This window comes from Chaetodon auriga, chromosome 14 (genome assembly GCF_051107435.1).
Source record: "Chaetodon auriga isolate fChaAug3 chromosome 14, fChaAug3.hap1, whole genome shotgun sequence".
In the NCBI taxonomy this organism is placed as follows: domain Eukaryota; kingdom Metazoa; phylum Chordata; class Actinopteri; order Chaetodontiformes; family Chaetodontidae; genus Chaetodon; species Chaetodon auriga.
Window position 1 is genome coordinate 2520535 of NC_135087.1, and position 19415 is coordinate 2539949.

At 44.5% G+C, this 19415-nt stretch overlaps 1 protein-coding gene across 4 annotated transcripts in view; it reads right to left on the reverse strand.

The window, feature by feature from the left end:
- Positions 1-19245, reverse strand: part of klc1a (kinesin light chain 1a) — a 43482-nt gene extending 24237 nt beyond the window's left edge. For 2 of the 4 annotated variants that reach the window (XM_076749039.1, XM_076749041.1), the window contains exons 1-7: positions 18745-19216; positions 12264-12531; positions 10360-10590; positions 9744-9822; positions 4578-4806; positions 3513-3600; positions 950-1051 (exon numbers count right to left, since the gene is read on the reverse strand). In XM_076749039.1, the coding sequence (XP_076605154.1) occupies positions 950-1051; positions 3513-3600; positions 4578-4806; positions 9744-9822; positions 10360-10590; positions 12264-12530 (996 nt within the window). In that variant the 5' untranslated portion in view covers position 12531; positions 18745-19216. Of the gene's footprint in view, positions 1-949; positions 1052-3512; positions 3601-4577; positions 4807-9743; positions 9823-10359; positions 10591-12263; positions 12532-18744 lie in introns of all 4 variants that reach the window. The other 2 variants (XM_076749043.1, XM_076749042.1) reach the window with 2 other exon arrangements.
- Between the last annotated feature and the right edge of the window lie 170 nt (positions 19246-19415).

Sequence of the window (19415 nt, forward strand, 5' to 3'; positions counted from 1 at the left end):
AAATGAAATCGCTCAGCTTAACCAAAAGTGACGTCTCATCCCCAGAGGAGTGAGACAGAGAGTGAGGCAGGGTTTGTTCAAAGGCAGGAGCTGAGGACAGACGCAGAATAAGAAGTGTCTTCCACTCTCAGGATTGCTGAGCAGCACCTTTGTAAGCATCAAAGCCGAGATCAGACAGAATAAGGACGTTCTCCCTGGACAGACGTGCTGTCCCGTGACTTTCATCTTTGAAATATACAAAGCGAAGTGAGAATCTGAGTCAAAGGAGAACAAAATCAGTCCAATAAGTCACCTAATGTGATTCAATGTATTTGTGGTGACATGGAAGTTCTCACTGTATTGACACGTATGATTCCAGTGAATAATGTCCAGAGAGAAACATGCTGACTTCACTTAGAGACCGTCTTTCCAGAGGAGTTCAGAGGACTGAGAGAGCTTCATCACATGGTGCACGACGATCACCTGAAGATCAATATCAGCACTGCCGATCAGCTTGTGACGCTGCTGCAGAGAAGCTACAAACTGTAAAACGTGGACGCTTCACACACGTTCAACCTGCAGCACAGAAGATCTAAACAATCAGCAGCAGTAAGTCTGTCAGTGTTATCACTGTAAAGTCTGCTGTGCTGAAATGGAAAGCTTGACGGAGCATAGCAACAGTACGTGATCGCCCTTTATTCTGCTGCCTTTAAAACAGCTCATGGGAACCATCTTGAGTGAAATCTTCAGTTTGGTGTTTGACTGCTTTTTATTAAAGTAGGACACACAGTTTGCCTGAAACTGAAAGTTAACTTTTGCTTGAAAGTGAAAGTTTTAAGTTTGGTGCAGAAGAAAGTACAAGTAGAAGCAGCTTTCTGATGGAGAATCAGCTGCTGAGCGCTGCTGCTTTCCTGTTATTTAACTGCCACTGAATCTGTTCCGTCACGGTGTTTGATGACCTTTGACCTACCTTTTCTCTGATCTCCAGCGCTCTCTTGCACAGAGGCTCGGCCTCCTTGTACTTTCCTCTCTTCCCGTACAGCACAGCCAGGTTATTGAGGGTGGCAGCGACCTGACAGGGACACAAACACATCCTTCATTTCAGAACATTTTTCAAGCCTGACGATGAGCTACAGTCATCAATATTCCTTTATTTGTCCCGCGAGGGGAAATTCCAGAAACATCAGTGTGTGTGTGTGTGTGTGTGTGTGTGTGCAACCGCAAGACTCCACGACAGCAGCAGAGCGCCATTGATCTGGTGAGAGAGTAATTAATGAGAAGGAAGAAGGCGTGCGGAAACAGGAAGTGATTATGGTGAGCTGTAATTTGATCCCAATCGCGTATGCTGCATCTCCAACACGTGCACTGAGGAGGAGGGAGACTACAGAGGCGCCTGGGGGTCACCTCTGATCTCTGATTCAGGCTCTGCTGGCCATGTGGACAGAGCGGGAGCAAAGGAGGGAGGGCAGAGGGGTGAGATGACTGGAGGAGGGGGAGCTCATTCAGAGAGGAGCGGTGATGAAAGGGGGTGAAACACGAACAGAGGAGGTGAATTTGAATCACCTCGCCATGTTCAGTCTGATTTTTATGTATGCTGCTCTCCACTTTTCCTTCACAATCTACGAGAAAACCCCAAAGATGAAGCTTATTCTTCACGCCTCAAATATCAGAGAACGATAACGATCTTGTGTTTCAAGACAAGCGGCTGCAGATCAGATACAAAGAGAGACACTGAGTTACTGCCGTTTGTTGTGTCTGAAGTCCACCACATCTCTGGTCCGGATCAGACAGGCCCTTCCTCTCAGTCGCCCTCCTCCAGGTTTCCCCGCCATCCCCCAGTGGAGTCTAAAGGCGGACCCCACGTCTAGACTCAAGAGCCGGAAACTTCTGACAGCTATTTGATGTGCAGGCAGAGACCACAATCAGAGGCTTCTTGTCTCTGACCCTCGTGGTCTCTGGAGAGTGCTCCAACACAGCCGTGATCAGCTGGGGGCCCTTAACTAGTTCCACATGGGCCTGGTCCCTCTCACCCTGGACAGGCTGCAGCCGGTCCAGCAAGATGAGTTCAGAGGTGAGTCCAACAGTCCCACCTTTCACACAAGCGTCAGCTTGAGAGCCGGTTCTCAATACGGATCATTTGAAACAGGGTGAAGGAAAATGCAAACAGAAGAAAGACGAGCATGATTGAAGTAGGAGGAAGATACCAATTTACCAGATTTAAAATGACAAATACGGTGCGAGGAAAAAAAAAGAAAAAAGTGAATCAGATAACTGTCTACATTATTGCCAAAAAGATGATTTTCTGCTGACAAAAATCACTGGAAAAATCACTTCCTAAAGGAACAGAAGGATCAGGGTCTGGTGGCAGGATGAGAGGATGGAGGTGGGAGGGGAGGGCTAACCTCAGCTTCACACAGTGCAGAGTGACGGAGGTCCTCACTGTGGAGGCACAGGCCTGCTGGGGTTAACACAGTTAGTCCACCTGCTGCATGTTTACAGTCACATCGACAAGCAGGTTAACGGTCTGAGAACAGGCCGCAGTCAGTTATTAGTCACACCCACGCTGATGGTCCTGGACCACAGGCCCGATCGTGGACAAATACATCTGGGCTGTTTGGGAGAAATGTAATCGGATTTTAAAAAAGTGGAATTTAAAATGTATAAGGTGGGTGGCCTGAGCACAGCCAGCATTTCCCATGAGGCTTTAGGTGCCGTGTGCTCCTGCCTTCCACTGGAAAAGCATTGAAACTTACATCAGCAGTTCAGACGTTGTTGTTTTGTCCTAAATCGGTAAAATGACCCTTCTTCTTTGTGCATCTAGTAAGTTAATACAGAGACACTTGTGCAGCCAAATACCTAACCCATCTTTTCTTCTGACTGTAAACCAGTTAAAGCTCCTGTTATTTAGAGAAGGCTTTAAGTGTTTTTCAGTCTTAATGATTCAAAGACTACACTTTTAAAAAACACCTTTTTCCCAGGGGTAGACTGTGTCGAGGAGCACAGCTTAATGACTTTGGAAAATCGCTGAAGGGAGCTGGGTACAATATTTTTAAATGAATCTTATTGATCGCTGAGGGAAAACTGGGCCACTGCAGCAGCCTGAAATAGGTGTCGACAGAGTAAAGGGTAATAAACGTGCGAGGAACAACAGAAAATAAAATGAAGCATGGCTGTCTCAGTCTAACAAGGTGAAGAACTATTTTCTTTTCCATTAACTGGACTAACTCAGATTAACGTGTTTACCACACGACAGCCAGGGATCCACCTTTTCTGTTATATGAAAGGAACAGCTTGCCATTCTGGGAAACACATTTAGTGGCTTTCTTGTGAGAGTTAGATGAGAAGATAAATACCACTCCCGTGGCTGTAAGGTAAATACGCTGCTAACGCCAGAAGCTAGCTAGCTTAGCATAAAAACAGGAAACAGGGGAAAAGGCTAACCTGACTCTATCAGTCTACCAGCATCAGCACATAATCCCTCATAACACCACATGTGAATGAGGCTGAAGCGACGCAGAGGCAGATGTACTCACAGCTGGATGGTCCCTGCCCAGAGTCTTCTCCCGGATGGCCAGAGCATCATTCAGCAGGTTGGCTGCCTCCTTGTATTTGTTCTGATCCCTGACAGACAGAAGCAAACAGAGTCAGACTCGAATACACAGACACCGGTGGGCAGAATAACAGACAAGCACACAAAGAAAAGAAACATAAACTACGCTAACAATTTCCACTAACAGCCCATTATTTTCAGGTGATGTGGTCCAAATAGCTTTGCAGCAGTTCCCACAGTCTGTGCAACAGTCTCTCATTCCTTCAGGGCAACCAAACCAAAAAACTGCACTGACTATTCAGTGGGTAAGATTTGTGGGAGTAAAAAACATGGGATCAACCCCTGTAAAAGACTTGTCCAGCTCTCTTTTGTTCTCTTCTTCTTGCGCCGGGGAATGAATGATTCCACAGTTTCATTACTGTACGGTAAATCTCCGGTCGTGTCTGATGTGTTTGCTATGCTCCACTGCTGACGTCGAGAGGCATCCAGCTAACGTTGGAGGTCCTACAGAGGCCTGTCACACAGCGCTTTGCGTTGTTACCAGAGGTTTCAAGGGACATGCCTCCATGTTGTGTGGGTGAGAAAAAGATAACATGCTGTGACCCTGATCACATCTTTCTCTCTGGGTTTTTGTACGATCTGAAGGCAGACTGTGCTATGACACCAACAGGGTTAAAAGCATTCCTTTCATTGATAACTGCCGAACGCTGTCCCAGAATCCACTAAGAAGCTTCACTCTGAAATCCTGGACCGGCTTGTAAAACAGTCAGAGTGGCTGAGACACTGAGGATTTACGAGCTTGTGAAGCTTTTGTTTTCATGGTGGTGGCAGTGTGATGTCAGAAACAGAAGCGTTTCCAGCAAACTGAACTTTACCTGAACCACTCTTTATCCTAAAAATCTAGATTCTGAAGAATACATCAGTTTTGGCCTCTTTTGCACGGTGCATCTTTTCCAAACTGCCCTAACATGCATTTCCTCATATCTCAGACAGTACATTACTGTCAACAGTATTATTAGTCCTTTTTTTATTTTGCAGGTAGACCAACCTGTAGACAAGGGCTAAGATGTTGAGCATGGTGGCCACGTCTGGGTGGTCGTGTCCGGAGGTCTTCTCCAGGTCTTCCAGGGCCTGTTTGCAGAGGGGCACAGCCACCTCGTACCTGCCCTGGGAGGCGTACTGGATCACCAGGTTGTGGAGGGTCCTCAGACGGGCTGGGATCTCATAGCCTCCCTGCTGGGCAGCCGCTGCCGCAGCACTGCCGTGGCTCGGCTGGACTGGAGACACGTGAGCAAAGAGAAGGAAAGAAAAGATGAGACATCAGGAAACAAACATCTGTGCCTCTCACCATTTCATGAGAAGTTAATACATATTTGACCCATTTACCATTTCTTTCTTATTATCTGAAACTGTCAGTTGTTCCATGAAAGGACAGAAACCACAGCTAGAGTCAGTACTGCATGTTTTAACTGTTAACTAGTGAAATTTAATAGTTTTGGTTACAGTTATGTACAATGAAATACAACTTTAATATGTTTATATTGTCCAACCAACCGTCCAAAACCCACAGATGCTCAGTTTACTACCACATAAACAAAGAAAAGCTTCAAATCTTCTTGACTGAGCGGTTGGAAATAAGCAAATGCTAAAAAAATTAAGAATTTTTATTCTGTTGATCGACTCATTGATTAATTCTTTCGGCTCCAATAAAACTAACTTTAACTTATTTTCTTTTTGCATTTCGTCCAGCCGTAGTTACAAAAGCCAAATGGACTTATTGTATAATGTGTTTGAACATGAGTCAAACTTTGTCTCAGACGTCACAGCTTTTCTCCTGCTTCATTTTAACATTCCTCAGGAGCCATTAGTCATTGCTTTCCTACAGATGGGTCAAAGCTGAAACCACAACAAACAAACAAACAAACAAACAAACAAACAAACAGGCTGTTTGTTAACATAAACAGATTATTCAGACATAAACGATCCTCAGTCTACTACGATGCACAGCAAATGTGGCTGCTGTGTTATGTTTAACAGGGTCAGAAGAACGTGACTGGAATGTCTTTCATGAGATGTCTGTCCATCTGTCCGTCTGTCTCTGTGTAAGCGTGTGTGTAAGAATGCATGAATGTGTATGTGTGTGTGTGTGAGAGAGGTCAGGAAACCACCTGATTGGGTTTCTTAGTGAAGGCAGGCAGCTCTATATTTACTCTGGAGGAGAGCCGGTGGGCTTTGGAGTGGGAACCCCCCACTGACAGTAATAACACCAACCACAGCGAAGAGTCCGGACACTGAGTGATACCAGGTGTTCAGGTCCACTGGCACCACAGCAGCCCGGCTCCACCTATGCTAGCTCACAGAGGACTACAACCACACAACACACTGACACGGAGCATTTACATCCATCACCAGTGGCTGGGAAGCAAATCAACTGGTCTTCATTCACATCCAGGACTAAAAAATGCCCAGTATGACGTCTTCACATGGCTCGTTTTGTCCAACCAGCAGTCCAAAAACAAAAGATATTCAGTTTAATATCACAGAGGAAACAGAGTCTCCATCTGAAGTGGAACCGGGGACGTTGTGGTTCGTGATCTGCATCTTAACTCTGAAGCTACAGGGGCGCTCAGAACTGGACCAGCTTTACACATCAAGGTCAGTTTACCAAAATTCAGGAATGTGTGTTCAGCCAAAAAGCCATCCATCCATCCATCCATCCATCCATTCAAAAAGCCATCAAGTGGCATTAAGGGAAGTGTAGGATGGACCACTGTTCTTTGTAAAAATCTTTATGGAGATGCAGCAGCAAATCCCTGGAAAATCCATTCGATAAAGACTGCAGCCAATTGGTCCAATTCATTAACAGGAGCAGAGCACTAAGTCTCTACAAGCTCATTCAGTAACTCAGTGTGGATGACAGAGTCTGCTAAATGACAGACATGTAAACATTTTTCCAGAAACAGCAGAGTATATAAGCTTAAGGCCAATTTAAAGAAAGGCAGAGCTGTCATCACCATTTTCTTCCCCCATCCACCATTATCTTCTTCCTGCTGACAGCAATTTAGCAAAACCCCACAAGCTTCTCAGGCCGTCTGAGTAATCTTGAGGAGGGAAGACATCTAATCTACTCCAGCGTTCACACACGCACGTGCACACAAACCCACACACACACCGGTCGGGCAGCTCTGTTTCACACTGAGAGGATTAATGTCAGTGGAAGCAGCGTTCGATGATGTGTTCACTCTGCATTCAGCAGCAGATCCTGAACGCATTCTGCATACACTTCTTTTCCTACTCTGCCTCATCTTCCTCTCTCCTCCATCCATCCTCTTCATTCAATCAAAACACACACTGCTTTAAGCACGGGCATCATTTTGAGCCATCTGTTTTATGTTTCCAGCAGTTTGGAATCATAAAACCAATAAAGTACAGCTTCTCTTCCCTCAGGCTAACGCCCATCTGTTCCTCACTTTCAGTCCTTTCAGGTTTGTAGATACCGTCCTCAAATGTAGCTACCTGACTGTATCTACTGTCAGTACTGACGCAGGTGTGAGGAGGAAGGTGTGGGTGTGAGCAGGACTGTAACAATGAGCGTCTGAGGCTTGTTTATGTGAGTGGCTGCGGGTGCATAATTACTGCATTACAACATGAATGTTTAAATTGTGCGTCTCTCTAACCTCACTCACAATTACCCACAATTATTTTCAAAGCACTTTAAACCATTCCCTATTTCAAATTCATCTTTGAAAGACGGCTAATCTCTGTCACCTTGTCTGTTTACGGCTTCACGACTTACTATTTTAACAACTCAGGGCAGAAACGTCACATTGTTTTTGGATTTTTCATCATTATGCAGTGTTGACCTCTAAAATGACACCACATTTATTGAGATTTATGCAGCAGAAAGTCAGTCTAATGCTCCCCTTATTTCCAAATCCAATACCTACCTCACAGCTATATTCTATTACAGTCTGTGTCTCCTGTCTGGTCATAATTCATATCCGGCCCCGGTGCTCTACTAACACTGCCAGGGAACATGCTGAAAATCAGCATAATGAAGCCAGTTTTCAATCTAACACGAAGAAATGTCGTCCTTAAGTTTGACACCGTTCCTTTGCTCCATAACCTGCACTGGAATCATAATTTCAGCCAAAAAAAAAAACTCGGAGGAGTCTGGATGAAAACCTGTTTTACACTTTGGATGGTGATTGGATGAATACAGCAGTTAGACAGTTGACATTATTGTTTCTTGATCTCTCTGTTACTCAAACAGGGTAAACAGTGTGGGCATTTGTTGGGCACTATTTCCAGCAGCAGTTTAATCCACATTAAGTGCTCTAGTGAGTATCTGGGGCAGCAGGACGATGCAGTGGAAGTGAGTCAACTCTTAATTTCAACAGTGTTTGACTGGACTTCATGCTGTTAAGATCATTTAAAATAACATTAAAACTTGATGGAGGTGTGAAGACTCAGTCATATTTCACTCAGTCTTTGCAGTATCACAGTATATCATCCATCACCTCCAGCTGTAGGTTAAATTAAACAGTTTAAAAAGAGGAAACAGAGGGCTGGAGTGCACAGAGCTGCAGTCTCGCTCAGACAATGATCTGCTGCAGTCTGCTGTCCAGTTTGTCAGCAGTTTAAACTGGCTGACAAACTGGTGCCAGGAGCCAAATGGGAATCACCTTGGTGCAAAAAAGAGTTTAACAAAACTGCATCAGCGCCAAGTTTGGGAACAACCTGCTGTTTCTTTGTGGAAACCAGAAGCTTGTCGGTCACTTTGTCCCCCAACAAAGCTCCTGTGTATTTCTTTAAATTCAGGTTTCGAGAATTAAAGTGTGGCGTTGGATGTAACGGTAATCCCCGTCAAACGGGCTGTTTGTGATGGCTTTTATGAAGACGAAAAGGTTGAAGCTAATCAGAATGATGTGCTTTCACTTTTTGCATTGGTATTTTTTTTGCCAAATGTTTTGATTTTAAGCATTTCATCCATATCAAAAGACAAAGCAACTGTTCATACCAACACCACTGCAGCCTTCTGCCAAACATTATTTCACCTGACTACAGCCGCACAACAAGAACACGCTGTAGAAATCCTGGTACTACACAACACCAATCTGGCTGGGAGGTTTTCTCTCATTTGGCCTCCCTCCAGGCTAAACCAGGTCCTGACTAATGGGCCTTTACAGCCAACACAGCTTTGTGGTCTGGGGTACTGAGCTATTGAAAGACAACCCCATCAAACACCGAGGGAAGGGGAGGACATGAGGCTGGGAGCAAAGAAAAACTGGGGAGTGCATGTGTGAGACAGTGGTCGAGAGAGAGAGTGTGAGACAGTGGTCGAGAGAGAGAGAGAGAGAGAGAGAGAGAGAGAGAGAGAGAGAGAGAGAGAGAGAGAGAGACGAGGAAACAAAGATTTATGACGCTGAAGAAAAGTGCAGAAAAGGGATGTGCCGCAGGACAAACTCACCAGTAGAGGTCGACTGATGGTGGATTTTTAAAAGCTGATGTAATAACGATAGTTTGGAGGAGGAAAAAGCTGACAGACAGGGCTGATATACCCCAACATCAACAACACCCACGGCCCAAAAGTGGTCAGAATTCAGTAACAATCAAGTCATTCTGAACTTTGAATGCAGTCTTCAGACCATCAGCCACTACTGGAGCAAAGAAAGGCTGATTACGACAGTCTGTAAAACATCTGTCAGCACAGATTAATCAGCACCATATATTATGTGACATATTCTGACTCTGGGGACATCCACTGACTCGACTTTGGTGTGTTCCATGTTGGTGCACAGATTGAAGTTTTGCTCCCAGAGGAGGACTCCGTTTTACGGCAGGTACATTTTAAAAATGACTGCCATCATCAAAGAAAAGAAGAGCCTGCGTGTCTTTACTCACAGCTTTGTTGTGGAAGCTAAAGTTAACTACAGAAAGTCTTTCCACTACTCTGTACACACTTCAGGTAACTCTCTTTCAGAATATACAGCACTGCATTTTCAGAAATAATCTCTTGGTGATGTTTGCTTTAATTTTCCCCTGAATCTGGGTCACAGACGTGCTTCACATCTGTGACCACGACAAGAGCAGCCCAAATATTACATCTACATCCCGAGGCCAGGAACTAGTTTTCATACTTGGGTGCTGACTGAAAATGCTTGAGAATCCCCCGAGTAGAGGAAGAGGAGGAAGAGGAAGGCGGAACACTCACTGCCTGGGGCTTGGTCGTCCTGGTCATCTGGGAAGAGATCGTCCAGAGTCTCTTTACTGGAGTCAGAGTCCTTCTCCTCCTGAGAGGGCAGTGAGGGAGAGGAGGAGAGGGGGGCAGTGAATGAACTGACTCAATGTTTGCTAAATTCATGGAAGAGCATTAAAAACTACTTATTGACTGTATCTGCTAATGCAGCCGCTCTGCAGCCTGGGTGTGTTAAAATACTTGAGATCGTTTGTACTGATAACTTTAAATCGACTCCGCTGCTGATAAGAAGTTCAGAGACTTAAAAGGAATCAGAGGGAGAGAAGGTACGGAAGGAAATAAGACTCTTTAAGGAAGCTACACGATGAGACAACTCGGACAATCCTGGAGAGACAAAACAAACCAAACTCAAACAGACACCAGAGCTTATTCTGATCAAACCACAAATCAACCACTGTTTTCTTCATATATCCCATGATTGTCAAACATTATGTGTATTCTGACTATAATGCAGAGTTTGAAAAGTTTAAATGTTTTCTATGACACCTGCTGATTCGACCTCTGCCTTGCTGTTGGTTTGCATATCTGGTCAAACACGAGGACACACTCTGAAGACGAAGTGAGGACTCACAGATGGGGACAAGTCCTCGTCGTACTTCTTCAGCTGGTTCATGAACTCCAGGTGCTTCTTCTCCTCCTCCAGCTGGGCCACGCTCTGCTCGCTCTTCTGCAGTTTCTGCTGTGTCCCGGCCAGCTCGTCTCTCAGCCACTGGTTCTCCTGACAGAGCCGGCGCACCTGAGCCCGAAGCTTCTGCTTCTCTGACTCCACTGAGCTCAAGTGGCTCGACAACGCCATCATCACCTGGACGAAGAGTTTTCTGATTACACATGAGTCGCTTCACGGTTCAACAGTGAAAATCATGTCACATAGTTTGCATGCTGGGGTCGATCGTTGGAGAGACCAAGACGACAAGACATCGTTCTCATGAAGCTGCTATCCACACATTTACTGACGGCAACGACCATGGCCTGAGTGCAAGGCTGACTGGGCTACACTGAAAAACATCTATATGAACACCTTCAACATTCAAGAGTATGTCAAGAGTTTCTATCATGATACCAACAAAAGTGCTTTTAATACAAGAACAAATCAATCGTACATCTTAATCCAAAGAGATTCAGTCACAGATTCAGTGGCAGCGTAATGTGTGGTGGACTCAAACTGTCAGGGGTAAGAGCACACTCCCTGCCAGAGCTAAAAACGTGTACAATAATGTTACTGAGAGGCACTTTGGGTAAAAGCATCCACCTAATAGCATATGTTCAAAGGTGAAAGGCTGTAATTAGACGACGAGTTCGAGGCATAGAGACATTAGGGGTGTTGTAACAGGAAAATTATGCAGAAAAATATGAATCACACTTCACCGTCACTGTAACTGCAAGCTACCCAAAAAGCTGAAGGTGGATGTTAGAGTGTGCCTGGTGCAGTGTATTGTATATTTAATAGACAAAGCCTGCCGGGAGATGAGAGGCGAAAACTTAAACAATGACTCATCAGTGAGTCACAAGCCCGCGTTTGCCAACTTAACAATGAGGAAAACTTTCAAACTTCCTCTGAAAAAAAGCTGCTTTTTAAAATGATGTAAAAGCTTCTCTCTTTGTTTCTGTCTCTGTCTTCAGGAGGATTTGGGAAATCTTTGTTTTTTACACTACTGGAGATGAAGTCAGTGTTTGGAAACACTGATTTCAGAAAACTGTATGTATTAAAAATTCAATTTAAAAGAAAAGGCACCATGACGACTTTAACAACTCTGCACTGGAAACTTTGTTTTCTTCCTCTGTCATTATGTGCATCACTACAGGAAGTCAAACTGCTGTGAACTAAAGGACAGTCTGCACCAGCAGCATTTTTTTAAGTGTTTCAGGAGCCCTTCTGAAGGCTGTCTCTCGTCTTTCTCATGAAACTGACGTGTTTCTATTTGAACTAATGTCTGAATCCACACCTGTAACCCTCTGATTGAGCCTACAGGACAGCTGGTTCTGAGGACAGTGAACCCTAAATGAAAGCCGAAGTTGGTGTGGACTGACTGAATTAACACTCCGGTCTCCTTGATGCAACGCTGACGCCTTGTGTCTGGTGTGAATTTGTGCTAAAAGTGGGTGTTAAGCCTTTGTGCTGTGCAAAAGAAGAGCTCCAGCAACAAAAACTACACAGAAATGTTAACTTTACTTTCTTGAAGTGTAAAAATAATGCTCCAGTTGAAAGCAGAGCTTGTTGTTATTTAGTGGTACGACTAAAACCGCTGTTTATCTGACGTCCGGCGCTTGTCATCGCTGAAAATGCAATTTTTCCCCAGTTACATCAAAATGTTTACATACAGTCCTTCAGATAAACATGAATAAATCCTGGTTAGCTGCTGCACATCCTTAGACAAAAAGGGGAGTGAAAAGAGATGGTGATTCAGCATTTTCCCCGTTTAGACCCTTTGATCAGCACAGACTATGGATGTGCATGATTAGTCAACTAGTCGATACCTGAGCCTCGCTAAGCCCGAGCTCCAGCATCTCCAGGGACTTGCGGATCATGTGGGACTTCTCCTCCACCAGGACGCCCTCCTCATCCTGCTTCAGGCAGCGCAGAGTCCCCAGCAGGCCCTCCAGAATGGAGTGGTGCTCCTGCTTCAGGGCCTCCAGGCCTTGGATCACCTGCTTGGTCCGGGAGATGATCTCATCCTGGGACAGCTTCTCCCCAGGGTCCTCCTCCTCCTTCACACACACCATGGTGGACATGTCCTCACGCATCCTGCAGATTTGACAGCAGGGATGGGAAGGTTAATGTCCAAATGATGTACAGATCTATTTCACAGTTGTTTTAACTCGATACAGTATAAAGATCAAATCAAACCAAAATAAATCAATGGCAAATTAATGTACAGATTTACAGAACAGAAATAAATCTGGAACAAATGAATATGATACGGATGTCCTCATTAAGCTTAAGAGTACAAACAGTCAGGCTCCGATGACTGCAGGAGGGCTAATAATGCTCTTCACAGACACAAACAGTCTTGTTAGGAGCTAAAAGACACTGAACTTGTTGACTCGCCTCATGACTTCTATGCTTGTTTAGAGAAAAAGTAATTATATTTAATGCAAAAAAAGGTCGAATCACTCGCTGCTGCAAAAAGTATAAAAAGTCCAGCAGAACAAGCTCCACCGGGCACGTGAGACATATCGATTAAAGTAGAGAAATCATCAATGGGCAAACACGTAACCCTCGGATGTTTCATTCAAAGCTGGATCCTCCCGGCCTCTCCTGGTCTCATGGCCTCTACTGAGCCTTTTACAGCCCAGTCAGTGATTCACCTCCTTTACAATCAATACGCTGCTCAGAGAGAGAAACAACATTGGCTTACACGAAAGGTTAGAGGCATGGCTTTGAGACTGGACAGCTCTTTAGATTGAGAGAATTAATAAGAAATGCTTCAAGGTGCCTGTGAGTGAGTCTGACTGCTCTGCTTGCTGCAGGGTGTAGCAGCAGAAAAAGCTGGATAAACAAAGGTTAAATATATTTGTAAAAGGCAGTTTGGAGAGCTCTAAAAAGAACCTGACAAGTCATCACTTGAGATGCTTTAAGTAAAAAAGAGGGACTTTAGTGCAGCTGTGATCAAAGAACAAACCAAACCACAGATGCCAAACCTGCCGCCTGCTGACAGTTCGAATCCAGATCTGAGGTTTGTGAGCTGCGTGTGGTTCACAGACAGATACGAGCCGAGGAAGCCCTGAACGGAAACCAGCAGAAAACCTGAAGAGCGTGACGAGCGGCTGCCACAGGTCTCCACATTCACTTTGTTGGTCAACCATCTTATTCTAGTGCTGCATCAATTTAAGTCCACATTTTCATCCGACCTACTAAAACACAACAAATTCAGCATAATCAGATATGATATGCGCCTTTTTTACCACCTTCAGAGGTTTGAATATTAATCATCCACTGCAGTAGCAAAATGCTGTACATTAAAGCAATGCCAGCCTATTCAAATTCATGATTACAGTATCTCCAACAATAATCGGTTTCTTAGTGCTGCCATAATGCGGTCATAGCACATAATCAGATCCTGAATCAGTCTTGGCGATTAAAGGGGAAGACTATTAGGTGCAGCAGGTAAAACAGATGTTGTTAATATGCATATATCAGCTGAACACTGCAGGGTAAAACCTGCTCCTCTGACACCTTCAACACAGTCCGAATCGCGCACTCCTTCCCACTCCATCCAGACTTTCTTTGCTTTGTATTCATTACACACACAAACTTAAGAGGATTATGACTGAGCGCTTCAGCAGCACTTGTAGCAAGCTGCCTAATAAATCTCTGCAAGCACGCCAAACTGAAACTGCAAACGCAACTGAATAATTACAGAAACAGCGTTTTACTCCATGGCTCCGTGAAAAATACAGAAATGAAACGACTCCAGGGTGTGCCTCAACTAACATTAGCCTTATCCTTTATGTTGTGAAGGCACGGTGAGTTGAACCAGCTTGCCCACCTCGGTGTAAAAGCTGCTATGGCACCGGGTGAAAACGGCAGACTTGTCCTGAGCTGCCTCAGATTTCACATTTCAGCTCAAGTGTAAAAGAGAAAAACACAAAAGCCGAGTTGGAGACGGCCCTGAGCAGCCGAGGCAGACGCAGAAAGAGCTGCAGCCCTGATTGCTCCATGTGACTCAGCAACCAGCCCGCAGCCTATCAGCTGACAGCAGGGCAGGAAACTGACGCTGTGTGTAGGAGGGGATGGAAAACAGCAGCTTCAGGTAAGCTGAGAGGGGATTTTCAGCAGAATGAACATGAATAAATAGATCATATGAACCTCAACCTTGTGCTGGAGAGCCCAAAATACATTTTCACAAGAATTTCCTAATATTGTTGGTGAACTGCCAAAAGGCTGATAAAGGAAAAACATTTCCTTAATGCAACATCAGTCTCCAAAGATGCTTAAATAATGCAATTATTTTCACACAAACACCTACAAATAAAAAGAACTGGGCTGCAATAACAATTATTTTCATTATAAATTAGCCTGCTGACTGTTTTCTCTATTGACTGTTTGGTCTATAAAATGTCAGAGAAAAATGAAAATCCAAATCCATTCAGCTACCAGTCCCTCGCTGCTGTGAATGAGCTGAAAAACTGATGCGCAGACCTTTGCACAGCTCACTGAGGGGAAACGCACATCCTTGAAGATGAAAGTACCTAAATAAAAGTTGTTTTTACTCTGTGAACTTGATCCCTGAAAGGGCCAAACAGGGAACTTGAGTATCAATCAAAAATCACTGCTTTGTGCCCCAACAACACAAACCAAGGTCAGCTGTCAACCACTGGAAACAACCCAAACTGGAAAGAACAGACAGACACCAGCCATCACTGCAGGCTGTGTAATACAGAAGTGAAAGTGACAGCACAAGCCTTTCTTCCTGTTCTGATCCAACAATCTTTTATTTCTGGCATCAGATGAGTCTCAGAGCACAAAGGCCCACAGGGAAAGGCAGGGAAAACTATTTCTGATGTTAACTTTTGAAATGTAAATAGCTGGCTTGAAGCTGAGCGCCCGGGGATGCTGCAGCTTTCCCTATAAGCATGTTAAGGCAGTGATATAAGGCGATGGGGAGGCTGAGGACAAATGAGGTGGGGGAAGGGTTTGTGTTTGGGAACCAACGAAGAAGAGGAACAGTAAGCACTAGCTTTGGGCTTCATGCGTGAGGATGGAGCCAGCAGCAGGAAGAGCAGCACTGTGAGGAGCAACCTTCGTCAGCGATGTGTGAGCTGATAGTCATTCGATGATGAGCTGTGAATCACAACCTCATTTTAAGAGAGAGAAAGTATGAGACATGCTGAGCCTCTACAAGTTACACTCACAGGATATCTAAACTCATACACTCACAGATGTGCGTTGGTTTGGCTGCTCTCCATCCACCATTCAAACCATTCAAAAGTTGTTCTACCTGCATCCCGTGTGTGAAAACATTTGCTGCTCTGCTACTCACAAAGTGATGCCAGTTTGTCCGGTACAAACAGCTTTGAGACCTGGGAAGGGCAGCTGACAACAACAGCTAAGTCAACCATAGCTGAAGAGTAAAAGGAGTGCACCTACCGATGCCACAGCACAGCACTATACCACCCAGTTTGATTTTCTGGAAAGTCCAGCGCAGCAAACCGAGCAGCTATGAGCGCTGAGAAACTATAACACCATACTCTGACAGTTTGACACCTTAAACCTGCAATAACAGATGCTTCGGCCACTTGGGAGCAGCAAAAGCAGGCTGTGAACACTGTCATATTATCACCTGTTAAGTTGTGACCTTTTGCCATTATTTTGCGAACAGCTGCTTATTTATACATCCAGCAGATATGGAGCAACATTATCATTCATTTAAAGTCATGGTTCCGGCCACCTGAGACACTGAAGTCCTGTCAAGTGATCCACTGTCAGTATAAAATACTCATTACAGCTGATTTAAAATGATCAAGGTTGTTTGCATGAATCTCATTCTGTTACTTTGGTGCTTGATGCGATCTTCCTCTTTAATTTAACAACTCCTGAAAAACATCAGTCCTACTAAACTATCTACACACCAACAGATCATGTGACGACATTAGCTCTTAGCTTCAGAGAACAAGAGAGGGTTAACGAATCAGGCAGTCACGAGACGCGACACTGTGCAGCTGAAACACAGGAAGTGACAAGTGAGACTGGTACCAATAATGGACAGAGTTGGTCTTCTGTGCCTGTGGACATCAGGACAATAATACTAGAGGTTGAACACTGAAATGTCTTATTCTAAATGAACCCAACAGGGGAAAAGCATCTTCTGTAAATCCCTTTATTGCTGTTAAACTATGTGTCATCTCCTGAAATGAGTCGCAGGCTTTCTTCTGGTAAGTCCTCACATGACGAGAGCACCAATGATTTCTTTATTTCCACGAGCGGGCCTTGGGCGAGAGATTAAATTTATCATTCGAATCACTGAAGTTGTTTAAGATGCTCTGATCTACAGAGACAGTGGTGGCGCCCCGAAGGCTGAAGGATACTGAGAGAATACACTGGATTTATTTCTTTAACACACACTGATGTCCATATATATCTTGCTCCAGACTCTCCACTGATGAAGTTCAGCTTCTAAGACTGTGTTACCAAAACTGGGCTGAATAAGAAATCTGAGATATTAGACTGCATGAGTCCCTCATTAGGCTATAAACAGGGTGAGAAGTTAGCATCAGCCAAATGCAGCTAAAATATGACAGCAGCAGGTAGATTTCAGACAGAAAATAAGAATTTACTATTGTTTGGCTGCTGAATTTGAACATTTATCTGTCAGTGGCCGGTAGATGTAGATGTTTTAAAATGTTAAATACCCACCCACATAAGTATTTCTGTGCCTCTTCCCCAGACATGTCTCATCGCTGATGGTATCGTTACACCGTAGTCATTATGAAAGAGCTGCTTGTCTGATTGGCATATGACTGTGCCATCCCACCCTGGGGTCAGGATGTCCGACTATTCAGAAAATATGTTTAAAATGTGGTAATTTTCATCATCTGGAACAAGAACAGTAGCTCGCAGGTGATGACGGCCAAAAGCAGAAACCTCATCAGTAACTTTCATATTTAATATTTCAAGTATTGCCGGTTTCACTCTCCAGGTTATTGGTCAGAGGCTCAGTAATGCTCGATATTTACTCAGGACTGAAAGCGAGAGGAAAGACCAAGACTGTCAACACCAATACACAGGTTTGGAAAATCTTACCCTTTACGACATCTACTGTTTGTATGCTCTAGGTTGATCCTTGGTTTTGCATATTGTAATTTAAGCCTAGACAATAAATCAACCTGGCTGATTGAACAGTGGAGATTTACTGCAGGTATATCAGTGCAGACATATATGTTGGTCAATAAGTAACAAGAAATCACAGCAAATGCCCAAAGACGTCCAAGGTACTCTAGAAACAGTGTCCTAATTCCAATATAAACACAGTTAAGGAATCCTTACCAAAAGCATCTGTTAACAATTTGTTAAAAGAAATAATTATCGGTTGGTTTACTTGCTTCACCTGCAAAAAGCGTCCTGTGCTTCTCAAGCCGCCCTGCAGCATTACAACAAAATCTGCTGTGACAACACATAATTATCATTTCCTACCAGCAGTGAGAGCTCCATGAGAGGTCAACACACAAACCTCTGGGATCTGTGAGCCAACAACAAGCTGTCCCTGGGGAGCGGAGGGGTGTTAGCCGGAGGGAGGAGCCCTGCAGGTTGTCATGAGTGCTCCTTTGGGCGGATTAAACATTAAATGCACCAGGGCAGGGTAAACAAAACTCTGACACTTCTGCCATGCACTCACAGATTGTGTGTCCTAAATCTCAAATATACAGTCTTTTTGGCTTTCGGGTCCCAGCTGTGAGCCCCACACTGAGATCCACTGTCCCTCTGAAGCTGTGTCCTCAACACAGGCAGCTTTCACAGCCATCGGTGCTGCTGTGAATATCAATGAAAGGACAACCTGCACGGCTAACTATCACACGACAATCCAACATCGACACTTCAGGGGGCTGCGGTGGCCAACAAGCGCATCTTTCTGCCGGGTGACAGGCATGTTTTAGCCGTGTCCGTGCCCTTCTAGTTCCTGGTCCTTTGCCCTAGCTATCCGGGTAACAAATGGATTAACCTGAAGAACCAGTTAGCCAGTACTTTCCTGTCTCACAGAGCAAGCACAGTGCTAACTCTGAGCTAGCACTCTCAGTGACAGTTAATGTGCTCATGGCGTCTAATTCCTGCAATTAACGTAAACACCAACCACACATCAAAGGGGGTAATGCTTTAAAACAAGCTGACCAAATTAACATAACGTCAATAATTCAAATGCTTACAGTCTGACAAAATGACACTTTAAAAAACAAATGAAAAATTCTGAATGTGGTTAATTAGCTAATGATCGTTCCAAGGAATACACGGAGCCATTCTTACCGTTCTCTCGGACATCCGTTGCCAATGTAGCTTGCTGTAACGTTCGTTTTCCTCGCCGCTTCACCTTTTAAATCACGCCTTCTTTCAAGATGAGGGTGTTGCTCCTTTGACTGACGACGTTTTCCGATAAGTGTAAAAAATACAAGTTACAAAACACAATTTCCAAAGTGTCTCAGGCTGGGATACGTTTTGCCGACTGACGCTGGGCTTCACTGCATCAACCGCCGTTAATGATGAGCAGCTAGCTACATAGCTAGCCACCTCACTGTCAAACGCTGGCTTTAGTCTGAGCCGCTCAACGCCAGCCTGCTCTGCTTTGGTTCCATGGCAGGAGCAGCTCCGTAAAGCTAACCTGATAGCAGCTTCATTGGGCTAAATAAAAAGTTGACGAGTGGCCCATGAAGATGACAGCTCGCAGGTCCACTGGCTGGATGACTGACTGACTGACTGCGCGCTGCGTGAAAATGGCGTTACCCGGCGGCCCCCCCACTCTTCCTCGGTAATGATGTCATGGCTGGTCGGATTAAAGCGGAAGCTGTGGTGCGAGTTGAGCAACCAGATTTACTAAATACTTAAACAGTGAAAACACAAACTACTGGTTATACATTTCATTTTCACAACTCTAATGTGGTTTAATGGTGTATACTCAATTCAAATGTATTTCGGACTCA